Genomic DNA, 16539 nt, shown 5'->3' with positions numbered 1-16539 from the left:
TAATTCTTACTACAGATAATGCTTGTGCTTGAAAACTACAGGTCTTAGCTGTACAAGTAGAATATTAATATCTGAGTGCCAGAATACGTGTTGGGTCATGCTTTTCTGGGCAATCTCACTTCCATTGTTTCTCCATTGCTATGGAACCACCCTTTGATTCGTAACAGCAATAGAAGTGTACAAATGGCCTTCATATAGATACATCAGCCGTTTTGTAGGCTGGAGCAATATTCATAAGATTGCAGCCTATGAATTCCTCAGTAATGTCACTAGGGTGTATTGTAACATCTTAATGAATACTTGTTCAACTGGCAATATGTCTTCCTATTTTGCTCTTATTCACTTATAATGTGCTACGTAAACCATACACTGAATCCAATTGAAGAATTATTTTCGAGCACATCTGACCTGGTCCTGCTCATGGGCAGTGGGGAAAGAATAGGTGGTAAAATATCACTCATTTCAATGCTAGCGACAAAGCAGTTTTGTGTGTATAATTCAGTGTGTGTGAGTTAAATATGGTGATTTTAACATATGTTTTTAACCTCCAAACTCCACTTTATTTAACATGGGATGATTTATTCTCAGGTGAAGCCTTAATGTGCTTTTATCTAATTACATGTATGTGTTTGTAATAGTGGTGTCTTAAAACACAATAATTGATAGTGAGCCTGGGAAACATACACACAAAAATGGCATATTACTTTGACCAGTGTAAAATATTCTGTTGTCAGCAGTAGCATAGTACAAAATGATAAACAATTCAGTATGTTTATCTATACAATAGGGTGATTGCCTAGCAGTTTGCTTCTAGCTTATTTTTGGAGGCAAAGTGTCAAGAACCGGTGTTTCGATTCTAGGTCAACCAAGCTAGGAAAAACCCCGGAGCTTCAGAAATGTATGCTTTTTTATTAAAATAATTTCTCAGAAGGACAAACTGAAGCGTTATAGTTTTAAAGTAAAATATGCAGAATTTCCATACCTATCAGTTTTTAACTTTTTCTTAGATAAGAAATAATTAGACTTGTTATATACACATTGAATGTTGCTATATAATGTGTTTTAGTATATTCCTTTATATTCTGTATTTAGAACTAGATCTCCCAAGTTGGTTTTTTTCAGTTGTGGGGTTTTTTTTGTAAATTGTTTGCTTCACTCTTTGTGGCAATACTGAGACTTATGGCTTAATACTGATAATGAGACATAATGCATTGTGTACAAAATCAGCTCTGATTTTTCTGAGTGTGTAAGAGTCCTCTGTGAGTAATACATTCTGGGTTTTGTTTGTGTTATTTTCTTCCTGCAGTTGTAGGTCTGGACATGAACATCAATCAGTTTCTGAAAAGCCTAGGTCTAGAACACCTCCGGGATATCTTTGAAACTGAACAGGTAGGAAACAAACTAAATGTGTTATCTTTGCTGATACCGGATGTCTTTATTGTTAACCTGGGGAGGGTGATGTGCTGCTTTTTATTAGAGTGAAAGATAATTGCAAAATGTTGTGTGAAATGCATTGTTCATGTACACTATGAGCAAACTGGCCCCCATTCTTTTTTCTATCCACATCTCTCAGTAGATGTTACTTTTTCTTTTGCTCTAATCATACTTTTTTTATAAGTGTGCACCACAGCAATACAGCTATCACTTGTGATGCGTGTAATATATGTGTGTGTGTGTATATATATATATATATATATATATATATATATATATGTATGTGTGTGTATATATAATGTTTGTTTTCATATTTATTTTCATTCAACAACTTGGACTGTATAGATGAGTATTGGCGTTGGAGATCAGGCATTATGAAGTAATCAGAACTTTTTATTCATTGAAGATAAAGCCATGGGTCACAGGAATAATTTTGTTCTCTGAAGACCAGACATCCTTTTTTTGACGCCTGATGAATGGCATTGAATGTTTTGAAAAACCATCATCATCTTGATTGAATGCTCAAATACCTTTCTGCCTCTAGTTTTTATTTACACTCATAAATACCCAAAGGTACCTAAACAAAAATACTTTCAGCTTTTGAGACTTAATGGCAGCCCACACGAATGAGCCAATCCTTAGTCAGCTAAGTAGAGAAAGGAAAAAAATTGTCAGCCCTTCAAAGTACATAATGGGAAGACTTCTGTCCTTGCTTATCTTTTTTTCTTTTTTTTTTCCCTTGTCTTTATAAAGCTGAAAAAAGGCATGGCAGAGCAGTCGGTTTCTTTTTTCATTTATACAGGATATGGCTAACCTTGTTCCTAGAGAGGATTTAGGAGATCCCATTGTCTCTCCCATATGGGTTAGCCTACCAGGAGAAGTGTCGGCTCCCTAGGTACCGTACTCTACTACTTAGGTAGTAGATGTGGGAAGTCAGTATTTTTAATTTGAAAAGTGTGCACTGTGGCGGGCCATCAGAGCGTGACCCGAGCGATTAACATCATATCCAGGTCAGAGAGCCGGGAGGAAGGAGTCTGCATCACTGATGTCCTGAACACAGCCTGCAGTATGTAGCCGGAACCAGCCACCCAAAAGCAAAGGACACTGGTTCTAGGTAAAGCTACATAAGGGGTGTTGGAGTTCTTTTAGATTTAGTTAGCTTAGGTCTTTTATTCTGTTTCTCAGTAATCTTTACAGAGCCTGTGGAAGGGAAGAAGAGTGGGAAATTTTGCATAATCTTGTCTGTGGCTTGTGATAAAAAGTTATATAATGATTATATGAAGGTCTTATTTTTGGAGTGTATCCCTAAAGAACAAATATAAGGTAATAATGAAATGGATGTGGAAAAAAAACAATTTTCTAAAGAGCTTCAATTAACGCAAAGGGTTAAAAGGACAAGATCTCACATGGGCATAGACTGGGATAATGTACAGGAATTCACTTTAGAGGATTCTCTTGGTTCGTGTTGTGCAAGCTTATCTGATACTGGAGAAGGGGAAGCGAACAAAGAATCTGGTACTTTTAATCCTTATGTTTAATATATCCAATACCCATCAATAAGAATATTGTGATACAGAACTGATTTTTTTTAGGGGGAAACAGTGATTAAGGAGTTGCTGGTTAAAGAATGGAAGTAGTTGGAGAAACATACTAATGCAAGAAGCTTGGACAGTATGTATCCCTTTCTGGAAGATTGTGCTACTAAATGAAGTTCAGCACCTAAAGTGGATTCTTCAGTAGCTTATATACCAAAGAACTGCTATAACATTGGCTCATTTAAATACCCTCTGGCTAGGAAAATGAATGTTTTTAAAAAGTTACTAGTTTTCACAGGTACTACAATTAAAGCTGCAGTAATCATAATCTGGATGGATAATCTATATGCTGATACTCAAGAAAAAATAAATAGACAATACTAGATTAAAAAAATGGAGTTTATAAGAGAATAAATTGACTTCCTATGTTAGGCATTACTGGATACTGTCTTACATTCAGCTAGTGGTGGCCAGAAGAGCCCTCAGGCTATGTCCATGGACAGCAGATCAAGAACCACTTAAGGGGATTTTCTGTTTGGTAATATACTGGATGTAATGATTCAACAAGATACAGAAAGTAATTCACATCTGTTATCTATGACTAGTAAAAAAAGAAATTTCTGTTTCTTCTTAGAGGCAAGCCAGAACTTGTCATTCGAGCAGACAGTATGTGATCAATCCTTCTAAGGGGACCTGTTAGTTTCTTTCGGTGGAAGGAATAAAGACCACCAAGAAATCCACAATGACTATGGACTAATCCAGTGTCTAAAAAACCTTGGTGGGGTGGCTGGATTTCGAGGTACCGTATGTGTAGGCTTAGACCCTTTATACACAGGATCATTTGGCCACAGGACATTGTAAGCAATGTGTACAAAATAGAATTTCAGAGAGTGGCCAAGAAAAATGTTTCAGTAAAATTATGCACCCATCAATCTTTTAGAGCAGTCTACAAACACTTTTTGAGAAACAGGTACTTTGTCAAGTACTTACCAATAAAAGGAGAACATGCTTCTACTTCAGACTCTTTCTGGTAAAGAAAAAAAAAAAACAGTCCAGAAACTTTCTAACTAGATCTGAGAAGATTCAATCCGTTTGTAAAAACAAGACATATCCACAGGAAGTCTGTAACCTCCATTCTCAGAGAAGTAGAATGAGCTTTCCTGACATCAATAGATTTACAGCATGCTTACCTTCACATTCCACCTGCACCTCAACATCAGAATCTCCTCAGATTCTACAATATGGGACATTTCCAGTTTACGTATCTCCCATTTAGTTTCTCAATTTCTCCCAGAGCTTTCGCAACTGTTCTGGTGGTCCAGGTGGCTGCTCTCAGGTAAGAGGGAATTAATCCAGAAACTACTTTTGTATCTACAGATTCAAGGCTTGGGAGCGTATCTGAAGTAAAACAGGGTGTATAGAAGCGAAAGGAAAAGGGATTATGCAACCATCCTAGAAGCAAGAGCAGTGTGGTGTGCAATATAACATCACTGTATGCTTCAATTGCAACACTCTAAGGATATTTTCAAACAGTTGGACTGTGGTAGCCTTTATAAGCATACAAGGAGGTAACAAGAGCAAAACATATTATGGCAGAGTTATTACCTATCCTATCATAAGCAGAAAACAATCTAAAGTCCCTCTCCGCACTTCATGCAGAGATGACAAATAATAGAAAATTTTGAGGTCATATTGAGCTGATGTAGACAAGTCAAAATACCAAAGTAAAAACATTTTAGTACTGTCACAAGGACTCAAAAGCAGAGGGAATAGGTGCCTTAATAACGTTCAAACTTGAGTATGTGTTCCCTTATGTTCCCCTAATTGCATGTGCATTAAAGAGAGTAGTGGAATTGATACTAATTCTTCCATTTTGGTCTCGCAGACTGTGTTTGACAGTAGCATGGGAGATGGTCATGGAACAATCATGGCCTCTACTAACTCAGGCAGACCTACGTCAGGGATTCTCTCTTTTATGGTGTGGAGTCTGAGCGGTCGTTTTTGATGAGTAAAGGTATTTCTGACAAAGCGATTGAGGTACTACTTCAGGCAAGAAAGAAAAATTCTTACATAGCAGACTACAGTGTTTGGAATACATTTTATAGATAGTGCAGATCAAAGTTAACTCAATGAACAGAATGTTAGCATATCTCAGATACTTGACCTTTCACAAGGCCTTGTCCTTAGTACAAATAAAGGTACAGATTTCGACATTGAGTATTTCTGGGCAAAAGATTAATATTCGATCTAATCAAGAAATTCTTTAAAGCGTCAAAAGAATTCGCCCTTGCACAAAATCTTTTGTAGCATCTTTGTGGAAATGTAATCTTGTTTAAGAAGCTCAATCATTAAAACCCTTTAAACCCTAACAGAAAGTGGCTCACAGTCAAAGTAATATAGTGGGGAAACTTCAGGCTCTGTAGTACAAAAAACATTTCCGAGCATACACACTGATAAAGTGGTGCTGCAAACAAATCCTGCATTCTTACCTAAAGTAGTGTCCAAATTTCACGCAAACTAAGAAATCGTGCTTCCGGTCCTGTATTCAGAGCCAGCTAATGAGGAGGAAGAAAAATTGCATACATTAGATATGGTCAGGGCAATATCTAGATCTCTCTAGAACAAAGGATATACGGAAAACAGATCATCTTTACTTCCACAAGATCAAGCATCTTTCGGAAAACACACTTGCAAGCTGGATTACAGAAGTTCTATCACAGGCTTATAAGCGTAAAGGACATTACGTAGCAAAAATATTGAGGGCACATTCCACAAGAGTAGTGCCCTTGGGGCACTGCATGGCAGCCCCAATGTTTTCATCCCATGTTTCTATGAATATATTCAAAGAAACATCTTGGGAAGTCACTCAAAAAAACAGGAAGAAAAGGAGTTCTATTGCATACCTACTGTGGATGTCAATGTTGGCTGATTTAAGGATTAACCCATTTGCCATGGAGTTCCTCAAGGAAAACAAATTATTAGGTAAACATTGTTTGCATACAAACGTGTCATAGTGGATATAGTATATTTATATTATAATTACTTACCGTTTTGGTTTCATCTTTTATTATTTATTTGCAATAAATGGAGAGAACAGCGTAAATAAGGCACTTTTCCAAGGTTTTTCCTTCTGGCAACTTTCATACAATTCAACACACAAAGCATAGCACAAATTTTATTCCGAAACTTTCAGGATTCCAAATATGCATATTACATGCATTCTATTATTATTCATTTGTAACATTTTCCCTGTGTTGTAACACTAGAGGCACCATGGGAGAGTACTCTTTCTAATAATACCAACAGTCTCTAGCTGCAGCAGGGAACTGCTTACAACCCTGGAAATGCATACTGCAGCACAGTCTGTTAAGGAAATGTCCAGGTTCTTCCTGTGTGGGGAAGGAAAACCACCAGGACTTATCTGTGTTTACCAGGAAGCAAAGTGCCAAAAGCTTTTTTTGATAATTCCTACATCCTCACAGGAGAACTATAAAATCTTTCTTGGTGCTCTAATTCCCAGGATCTATTACTCCAGTTACACTGTTTAATTATAGTACATGCATCATTGCCTCCTAAGAAAGGCATTAAATGCATTTTTAAAATCCGTTTGTGAATCTGTTCAACATACCTTACTCTCGCATATCTTTTTCTATGACTCTTCCATGAAAGCTTCTTTCTGTGGTCACAATGGATGTCCCATTGACGCTTAAATAGTCCTAGTTATAATTTAAATCTTTGCATTGTTCTCAGACACACTTTTTTGTATATTTATTATGTCACTTTGCTTTTTCCACCACTGTAAACAAACCTCATTTTCTGGCTTTTATTTATCAATTTAAATCTGTCACTTCATTAATAATGTTGCCCTCCTTTGGGGACACTCAAGTTCTCCTATGTCTTTCTTATAGAGATATGTGCCTAAAACTGTACCCCAAATTCAAGTTGTGGTTTAATCAGTGGCTTTTTCCAATTGTAAAAGCTTGACATGGCTCTTGTTTTTTTGGTAGCACAGCTGGGTCGCAGCTTATTACCTGCTAGGATTCATAGATCCTTTTCCAGCACTAGTTTCCTATTTGTAAAGTACTAGCATAAGTATTATCAGTATGGCCTAATTCGCATTTGGCTATGTTTCTTTAGCCAACTTGCCATTTTATCCAAATATTTCTGTAGTGTTAGTATACTGTCTGTGTTTATTTTCTAATAGATAAAACACCTTCTAGTTTCATAAGCTTTGATTCAAACTAATTAAAAGAAAATCTCTAAAGCATAATGCTGAATACTAAACCCTCTAGCTAATTGAGGTTTTTTTTAATTGAGAACTGCTTGCATTTATTCTGTATGCCTGAAACCCACCAGTGTATATTTTGCTTTAAAATATACTGAACGCAAGTAAATCAAGCAGGCAACTTTCACACTCCTGAATGCGAGTAACACTGCACTTTGCTATTGGGTTATTGAGAGCAATGCTTTTCCAGTTTTAGACATTTTGGGGCATATTCAATTAGCTTTTAGATTCGCGGTAACGCGCCGGAACAGCCGCGAAACGTAATACACGGTACCGCAATAACGTGGATTTTCGTTCGCAGCCCATAGGGTTGCGAACGAAAATCCGCGTTAATGCGGTACCGTAATACCCGCAAGAACGCGCACTTTTCGCGGCAACGCGCGTTACCGCGAATCAAAAAGCTAATTGAATATGCCCCTTTGTTTGAATAGTATTAAAGAAGTTTGTACAACACTCTAAACAAATACTTGTGGACATGAGACCTTTGGCGAGTGGTGGGTAACAGGAGGACTTTGGGCTGCTAGCTGCCTGCTGAGTCTTGACCTGTGGCCCCCAGCCCAGTTATGTCCAGTAAGCAGTGTGTAGGTGTGCACCTAAGTGGACACTTGGACACTGTGTGCCACATGGCAGCATTATCCCTTCACTCATTCATTTTCTGAGTGATTTTTCATTTAATTTCAGAAGTATATGCGGAGTAACCTGGTTAAATTACTCTGATTTGCAGGGTTTGTTGGCTTGCTAGTCTAAAACAGTGTTCTGTAATATATAATATACCACTGAACAAGCAAAGATACTGCACCTCAGGACAAAACACATTTTGGTACCAAGATCTATAGCAAAAAAGAAACATACTGGTAGTTTAATTGGCTGCTGATAAATTAACCCTAGTCTGTTTGTGTGGTAGAGAATTCAAACTATAAACTAATGGGACAGGGACTGATATGAATGATTAAATATTCTCATTACGGCACTGCATAAATTGGTGGTGCTGTACAAATAAACCGTTATAAATAATAGCACACAATTTATTTTTCTTGGCACTAAATTTTATTATTCAGAAGCCACTTTTTTGAGCTAAAAGAGAAGTATTTTTATTTTCCAAATGCATTTACTTAAACCAAGGAGAGTCACCCTCTCTTTTCTGAAAGTATTGTGTTATCTTTTATTTAAAAGTGATAAGATATTCTGCAGGTCTACACAATAGTCTATGGATTTGTCTTGTTTTTATATTTGCATTGTTTGGAATATTTCAGTGTATTGTGTGCATTCCATACTTTTTCCCTTTAACTCTCCAGCTACATTTTATTTACTTACTTTCACGTCCTCATGCTGAAAAAACAGCATTAATTTGGTTCCAGTACAATTAAACATAAACTCCTACATGCTCCTGAGTAACAATGAGATTTTAATGCTCCTAGCAGCCAAACACATTTATATTCTATGAATTCAGGTTTGTTCCAAAAAGATAATTTAAAACAAAAGTTATGTAGCATGTGAAAGACCTCTTACTTAGAAATTGGCACAAAACTTTAAATATTTGCATTAAAAAAAAATAAGTTTTTCTTTGAAAAATCAAAGTAGGTGTCCCTCCTATATGAAACCTGTATGGAACACAGATCCAAATTTGCCATTACAACTACTAATATATATATATATATATATATATATATATATATATATATATATATATATATATAATTTATTTTGGTTTACACACTTCTGAAAGTATAATAATCCACAACCCAGATTACCAATTCTTCCTCAAAGTCAAAGACTGACAAATAGCCATGGAAAAAAAACATAATAATATTAATAAGTGCCTTTGGATTTGGTACATTTTATGTTTAGATTAGAGATTGCATGTCATCTCTAATCTCAGGCAATTTATACTAGCAAAGGGAAAGAATTACTGCGCTGCAACTGGTTAAATATAATCATGCCAAACACGATGCTGAGAGGTATATTAGATAAAATGTATTTATATATGAAAAGTATCGCATCTAAATAGATGAGTATTTGACAAATACACATATAACACACACAAAAAATGACAATGTGAGCTCAAGGTGATAAAAACAAACACAAGAGTAAGTTGTGATAACAGCGCTGTTCCAACAACTTTGAAAAATGATAAAACTCAAGAACTCATTTGATTTTGTAATCTCCAAGATCTCTAATGAGAGTTCAGCTAAGAAAATGACATGTAGAGACTCTTAGGGAATGTCGTGGCATGCTGATATAATAGATAAAATAAAGTCTTTCAATATTATCCAAAGGTGCACCTTTTGTGTTCAGTGATCCAAAGTACTTAAATAGGATATAATAATCCAGTTCCAATAAAATATTACACATTAATGAAGAACTTGAATTACCTGACATGCCAAGCATTTAATCAATCCGGCCGCTTGCTGCGGCAAGTGATAGATACTGTACCAGTCGGTAGATCAAATGTTCTGTTTCCTTCAAATATGTGCACAGTACAAAGGATATTTGGGCCACTCCACGCAATTGATGTCTGAAATTCTGTAATAAGAACTCCTTGCATGCTTTCTGCAAAGTGATTTTTTTCTAAGGGTCCCAGTCAGTCATTAAAAGGAATAAAAATAAGATTAACTTCCAATTTAGTGGAAAAGCATGTAAATCTTTATACTGACAAGTTTCATTACCTACACAGTAATTTCTTCAGAGGTTATACAATATACACAATAACAACAATATGACCATTTTTACCTGATTTCTATAAACCCTTTTTTGTTTTATATAAAATCTGTATAACATTCTACTTCGTTAATTAAAACATCCAAAAATATTTGACTTTAGAAAACAGGTTTGAACATTTATAATGTCTTGTAAAGACAAATGTCAAACATTACCACTTGCATATTAAGTTACTAAATGTATCTTTTCTAGTAACATTTGTTTCCGAGTTTATATGAAAAATTGCCCAACTATTAACTCATTCACAAAAAAAAAATTCACACTTAAATCAACCTAGATGGAACTTGAACTCCCAACTCCAGAATCAATGCTGTACCCAGAGTATTGTTTATGGTGTTATCACCAGAAATCTGGTGCTCATGTTCTGAAGATCTTAATATATTTCATTATATATACCAATTGGTCAACATTTATCCTATTAACCATCAAAAAATAGAACCAAACTGAATACAGCCTCAACAGGACTTGAACTCCCAACCTCACAGATAATACTGTTCGCATAAAAGTGTTTAAGGTGTTGTGCCACCAAATAAAATCTAATAACATTAAGACAAACTGCCTTAATGCAAAATAAAAGGGGAGGAGATTCTTGGTAGTCAACTAAATAAGACCATTCAATTCAATATTTTCATTTAGTCCATATGGACTTGATGTATTCAGTATGTTTTCTGTTTGCAAAGTTTCTTAAATCGTCACGGCCACGTAATGTGGCTTTTATATGCTCTATTCCTACAACTTCTAGAGCATTTGGATCTGAATTATGTTTATCCAAAATATGTTGCAACAAACTGTGAGAAATTGATCCTTTCATTATATTCCTTCTGTTCTAAAAAACGAACTTTAAGGGATCTGAATGGTCCTTCCCACATATAAAATGTTGAATTTACATCTAAGTATGTGTATGACATAATTAGTGTTACAATTTATGAAACCTCTTATTCTTCGTTTTTTCTGACACGATTTCTTTCAATGCACTTGGTTCTATCATATTTTTAATATTCTTATTCTTCTTAAATATAATTTTGGGTTGAGATGGAAGAATATGTGTAAGAATGAGATCCTGTTTCAATATTATAAAGTTCTTAATAATTTTGGCTATATCCCCCGATTTAGTATTATATTTTGAAATAAATTTATACTAGCATCTATGAATGCTTATTTGCTGAAACTATATGTGGCAGTACTTGCTGGTGGCTAGAGAGCTCCCACAATGAACGTTCATTTAAAGAAAATAACATTTATTTAAACCTCAGGTATTATTCAGTAATATAAATGTTGGCAGAGGTGTCCTATAATCTTTTGCAAAACTTAAATTTTTGCTTAAACCAACGTGAGGAAAAAAGAAAAAATTATGGCAATATATTCCTTAAGAAAAAATTAACTTTAAACTTTTGTTGACAGAATGCTTCTTTCATCTTTTGGTATAATTCACCACATTACATAAAGGTCAAGTTAATATAGTTGGAAAAAAGAGCAAGGAGAGTGTTCTTCCTCTGAGTAAATTTTACCACGCAAGAGAGATTACTACTTTGTACTGACTGATCTTTTTTTAAGAATTGTAATGCCATCATTAATAAAATCTATTCATGTGTGGCTGGTTTGGTCAAATTGACAAACTAAGATTGCCTTATGTGCGCATTAGGTTATGCACCCATGGGTGTCTTATATTGTTGCTCCCCTCATCTTGTAGTTTGTTTGTTTTTTGGAGAGGGGGGTTAGATGAAAGGAGGGGAGAGAGATTCACAATAGGTTTTGTGCTCACTGATACTTTAAAGAGATGGCTGACAAAAAAGTAAAAGGAGGATGTAGACCTTTTCCTTCTCTATGTTACGTTGTTCCTTTTTGTTAGGCATAGTGTTTACTGAACCAGGGCCTGGCCGGGCAGGTGGGCAGATGCTCCCCTGACCGGTCTTGTAGTGGGCTAACTTGTGCTGGGTCACTGGGCTACCTCCATATTTTTTTTTTGTCATTTAAAATGTTCCTAATAGGCTGCTAAGTCAAGTCTTGCCCCCTGGTCTAAAATTTGACGGCCAACCCCTGTACAGAACCTATGTTTCTCCATAGAAATGAATTGTCTTTGAGTATCCATCTCTCCTTCATTCACCTATAAATACACAGAGTGGAGGTGTGACAAATATGTGCAGACAGAGGTCTTTATATCTAAGTTAGTACTATAAAGAGTAGCAAAAGTTCATTATGCATTGAATTTAGATACTCTAAATCATGTACATTTAAACATTTACACTAAAATATTGTACACTATGAGATGGTGTTTTGCTACATAATATTAATAATATTGGTACCAGGTTTAGAGAAATAGATCTTTGGTAGAATTTGTTCATATGCACCAGTTGTGATTTTGTACTGGAATTTCAGGGAGGCTCATTATACAGATTTGTTTTTAATGCTATTTTAGGAATAGTACCTGCTTTTGAAGTTTTCATTTGCAGGATCCTTTGGTGTTTTCATCAAAGCTTACTGCTTCTAAGAAATTATTGAATTAGCACATGCTGATGTCGATAATGCATTCTACATACATCTAATTCAAAGGTGTATTACTATTCAGATCAGTGGTTCAAATAATTCTTGATTCTGATATAGCAGTGTATGTCAGGAGTGTTTGCTGAGACATTACCGCCCTCTGTAAGCGAGTCCAGCCATTTGCTTCTCCAGTGAAATACATGTTATAGAGGCATTCTTAAAATTGGCAACCTGCAGTAAAGCAATGGGACATGCTGGGTAGATTCCAAATGCAAACAATGTTCTACTGCAAAAAAAATAAAGTAAATAAATATTAAAGATTGATCTACAGATCACCAAGATTCAGAAGTTATTACTCTGTTTTATTCAAATGCTTCTTAAGTTCCCATCTGTAAAACGAAATATCTAGACTATCCGCACCTCAAAGATAAGTATATCCTTAATTATGTATGTGTGAACAGTAGCACAGAGGTGTAATGTATTAAATTGAAATAGTCATGTTTTTAATAGATTTTTTTTGTGCTGTGAATTAAAATGATCCAAAAGAGAATGATTGAGAACTGTCTAGACGTAAGCTATGTGCTATAGTTTTAGAGTAGACATTTTGTGTTTGATAAATCACCTTTGCAGACTGACTCTTGACAGCTCTGTAAGTAATTTTGCCAAGTCTTGGCCACTCGACCATGCCCTTGAAAAGGTATTATGGCGCTAGTTGTTGAAAGGTCAGTGGGGTTTTTGTGACTTCTATCTAATGGTTTGGTAAACTTTAATAAACGATCTATATAAATTAAGCAAACATGGGCAATTTCTAACATTCATAAAATATATTATGTGGATGTTTTTGTTTTATATATAAAAAAGTATAAGGAGCAAAACAGGGAATTCTGTATTCTAATTATCACAATACCTATGGCAGCAGTTGAATGAAAAAAGGATAAGCGAATGATAAAGGAAAGGAAGGAGGGAAGGCCAGCTTAACCTCAGGTAAAGCCAAGGGATAATATATCAAAACTAAATGAGTAGAAAGAAGCAACAGACAGGAGAGCCAGAGCACCCCTTTTTTACAGAAAGATTTTTGACTGTCGGGTAATGCGATCTTTTTTGTTGTGATGTTTGTTTTTATTAATATCTTCGTTTTTTTAAAATTTCAATTTATTTTTTTTTAAGGCAGATTCTGATTTAGATATAGGGATGTATATGGTTCTCCGCTCTATCCCTTCCTGATCACAGCAAGCTATCAGATTGCTCTGTAATTTGCAACTGAATCTGTTTCGGAGATTATCTAAAACCTCTTCACTGCTAAATGTAGAGATTAGGGGTTTTATCATATATATTCCAAGTGTGGTTCCTGGTCCCCTGTACCGCCCCTTCACTGTTCCCTTGCACATGTCACTGTCGCTGCTTCTGCGACAGTTTAATATATATTTATTTTGCTCTTCTATTACATATGTGTTTGTTCTTTTGTTTTGTTTACAAATGTAAAACAGTCGCAAACAACTCAAATCCTGCTACTATTTGAGAAGTGTTGTTTTTTTTATCTACTGCTGTTGCATGATAAGGTGAGCTAAGTCTTCTGTCTATGCTTCCTATGCTTCCCCCATCTTAGTGGCTACCTGTACAGTCAAAAAACCAATTGGCAGGTTCCTGGCTGTGCCAATAGTCTGTCAAGCTTTCATGGACTGCCCAAAAAGTCTATAAAATTGTGGCTGTACACTATAGAACACTGCAATTTCTAACTGGCATACATATGCCAGGTAACATAATAGCTTTAAGAATGGGTCTTAAAGATTTTACCCAAACATTATACATCATGCTATACCACCATGTGCCTTAATCACTACATATTGCCAGCCTATGGCCCATTCCCTTTTTACTGGATGCATTCATTTACCAGTGACCCCTTTGTGCCATCTAACACGGTGCAGTGCATCTTCTGCCAACCCTTAGAGTTTTTTTGCAATTACAGCTCTAAAGGAACAGCATTAGGACAGACTGTCCTGTTATTGCAGACAAATGTGTACTGCAGTGAATCCTCACTTATGCTGTTTTTAACTGGCTAACCAAATACAGGAGTGTGACTATAGCTACAGCAATCCCACACATTTTTATCAGGCTGTGTCTTTGAATTTTAATCTCCAGGAAAGTATCACAAAGTCACAAAGGTTTCTTTCAAATGCACTGTAGTGCAGACTGTCAATAGGAAGGAGAATTAGGAGGCACAAAAGGAAGACAAGTTCCAGTTGCCAGGGGGCAGTTTGGTGATTAGAAGTTTACCTGATATGTGCATAAGCTTTTTTTTATGTGTTTCTTTTTAATTATGTTTTAGACATGAATTGAGTTTCTTGGAATTGCCTATTTATAGGATATAGAGTTGTATCAATATATGGTTACAGCTGAAATGAAAAATAAATCAATCTGAAACTAAATATGGCTAATAGCAGCAAAATGTGCCTTCTTAATAAACAGAAAATCGTACTTAGGAAGCGTAAATTAATGTATATTGCATTAATCTAAACTGCTGCGATTAAAGCTATTTTCAGAAGCAATTAGCGGCTAGTGATGCTTAAATCCTTCAAGCCATCACAATTCTTCCCTGTTCTACAAATGAAAGTGGCTAGGAATATGTGCTTGAGAAGTAATAACATAAAATGCCACAGATAGTAATGTGTTTTTCTGTCACCTTTTCAGATCACTTTAGATGTGCTGGCAGACATGGGTCACGAAGAGCTAAAGGAGATCGGAATTAATGCGTATGGCCACCGTCACAAGTTGATTAAAGGTGTTGAGAGACTACTTGGAGGCCAGCAAGGTGAATATAAGAAAAAGCTGACTACAGTATCTAATATACAGCATCCATTATTCCTCATGCATATTTTTATTATTGTTTATGTCCTATGTAAAAACACTGTTTGAGAGAGTGTGCTTCATTTTTCAAATGACTGTTATACTCTCTAGTAGACTGTATATTGTACTTACATTAATGAACCTGCTTCTGCCATCTTTGTGGTGTGGAGGCATATTGAGGCATCTGTCTATGGAAGGGTAACACATAATAGACATGTATTATTTTTATATCCAGTAGTCCTATCTTGTTCGGTGGCCCATTTTTCCATCTCTGCTAAGAGTGCGCCACTTGTGATATGACTACTTAGATGCCCTTCTCATGGGTTGACATCTATACTTACTTTGGCATCCAAGATACTTTTACAGCAACAAGTTTTCACACTTATCACCCCATCAATATCGGCACCTATTTATTTCATTATGAAAATTACCTTTAAAGTATATTTGAGCTTTGACATTTTCAATTAAAAGTCTGTGTTACTGCACAGAAAGACACATTGGTCACCGTAGCAAATGATATTACCATCAACTGTGTGTTGGAGATATTTATAAAATAATTTTGCAGTGCTCAGCTGCTTGTATAGAGTTGTTGCTAAGCTTACCATTTGCTAAATTGTCATTGTTTTAGTGTCTGTCCCATAATACTTTTATAACTTCCTATAGCCCACCTCTGAATATTCACTTTAATTATCCTCACAATACAATATCTTAGACTAGACGTTACTAGAGCCCGTGTCCCTGTTATTATTGTGGTTATGGTTTAATGTAAAGTGGATGTGTGGATAGGTCCATAGGGACTAAAATGTAAATAGGATATTCTTGTGAACATAGAGAACTTAGTTATTTATAACGGTTAACCCATCACATAATTGTGGGGAATAAGGTCCAAATCATAACTGCAGTGTAAATATGGTACATCAAATGAATCTGTGTGAAGAGCCTGTGTGTGTGTGTGTGTGTGTGTGTGTGTGTGTATTTGATGGCTTTGCACATCCCAGTGTTAGAAGATAACAGTGTCACCTGTAGCAGCTTCGAAGGGCCCCTGCAGTGAGATATGTCCTGGCCTGGGATGAAGTTTTGACACCTGAATAGACTGCCAGACACCCGCTCAGCATGGTGTCTGGCTCAAAGTGACCATGTGCTGACTTGGCTATATGTTATATAGACAAAAAGAATTCAGTTTAAAATATGGCACTTAAAATCAATAAAAGTAGTGATCAACCACATACTCCTCAATAGCAT

At 35.8% G+C, this 16539-nt stretch overlaps 1 protein-coding gene across 2 annotated transcripts in view; it reads left to right on the top strand.

The window, feature by feature from the left end:
- TNKS (tankyrase) overlaps window positions 1–16539 on the top strand; it is a 177046-nt gene that overhangs the window by 148375 nt on the left and 12132 nt on the right. For both annotated transcript variants that reach the window (XM_075204611.1, XM_075204610.1), the window contains exons 20-21: window positions 1307–1389; window positions 15142–15262. In XM_075204611.1, the coding sequence (XP_075060712.1) occupies window positions 1307–1389; window positions 15142–15262 (204 nt within the window). The remainder of the gene's footprint in view (window positions 1–1306; window positions 1390–15141; window positions 15263–16539) is intronic.

This window comes from Mixophyes fleayi, chromosome 1 (assembly GCF_038048845.1).
Source record: "Mixophyes fleayi isolate aMixFle1 chromosome 1, aMixFle1.hap1, whole genome shotgun sequence".
Lineage (NCBI taxonomy): Eukaryota > Metazoa > Chordata > Amphibia > Anura > Limnodynastidae > Mixophyes > Mixophyes fleayi.
The sequence above is the reverse complement of the archived record's forward strand: the minus strand, read 5'-3'. Positions and strand labels throughout refer to the sequence as shown.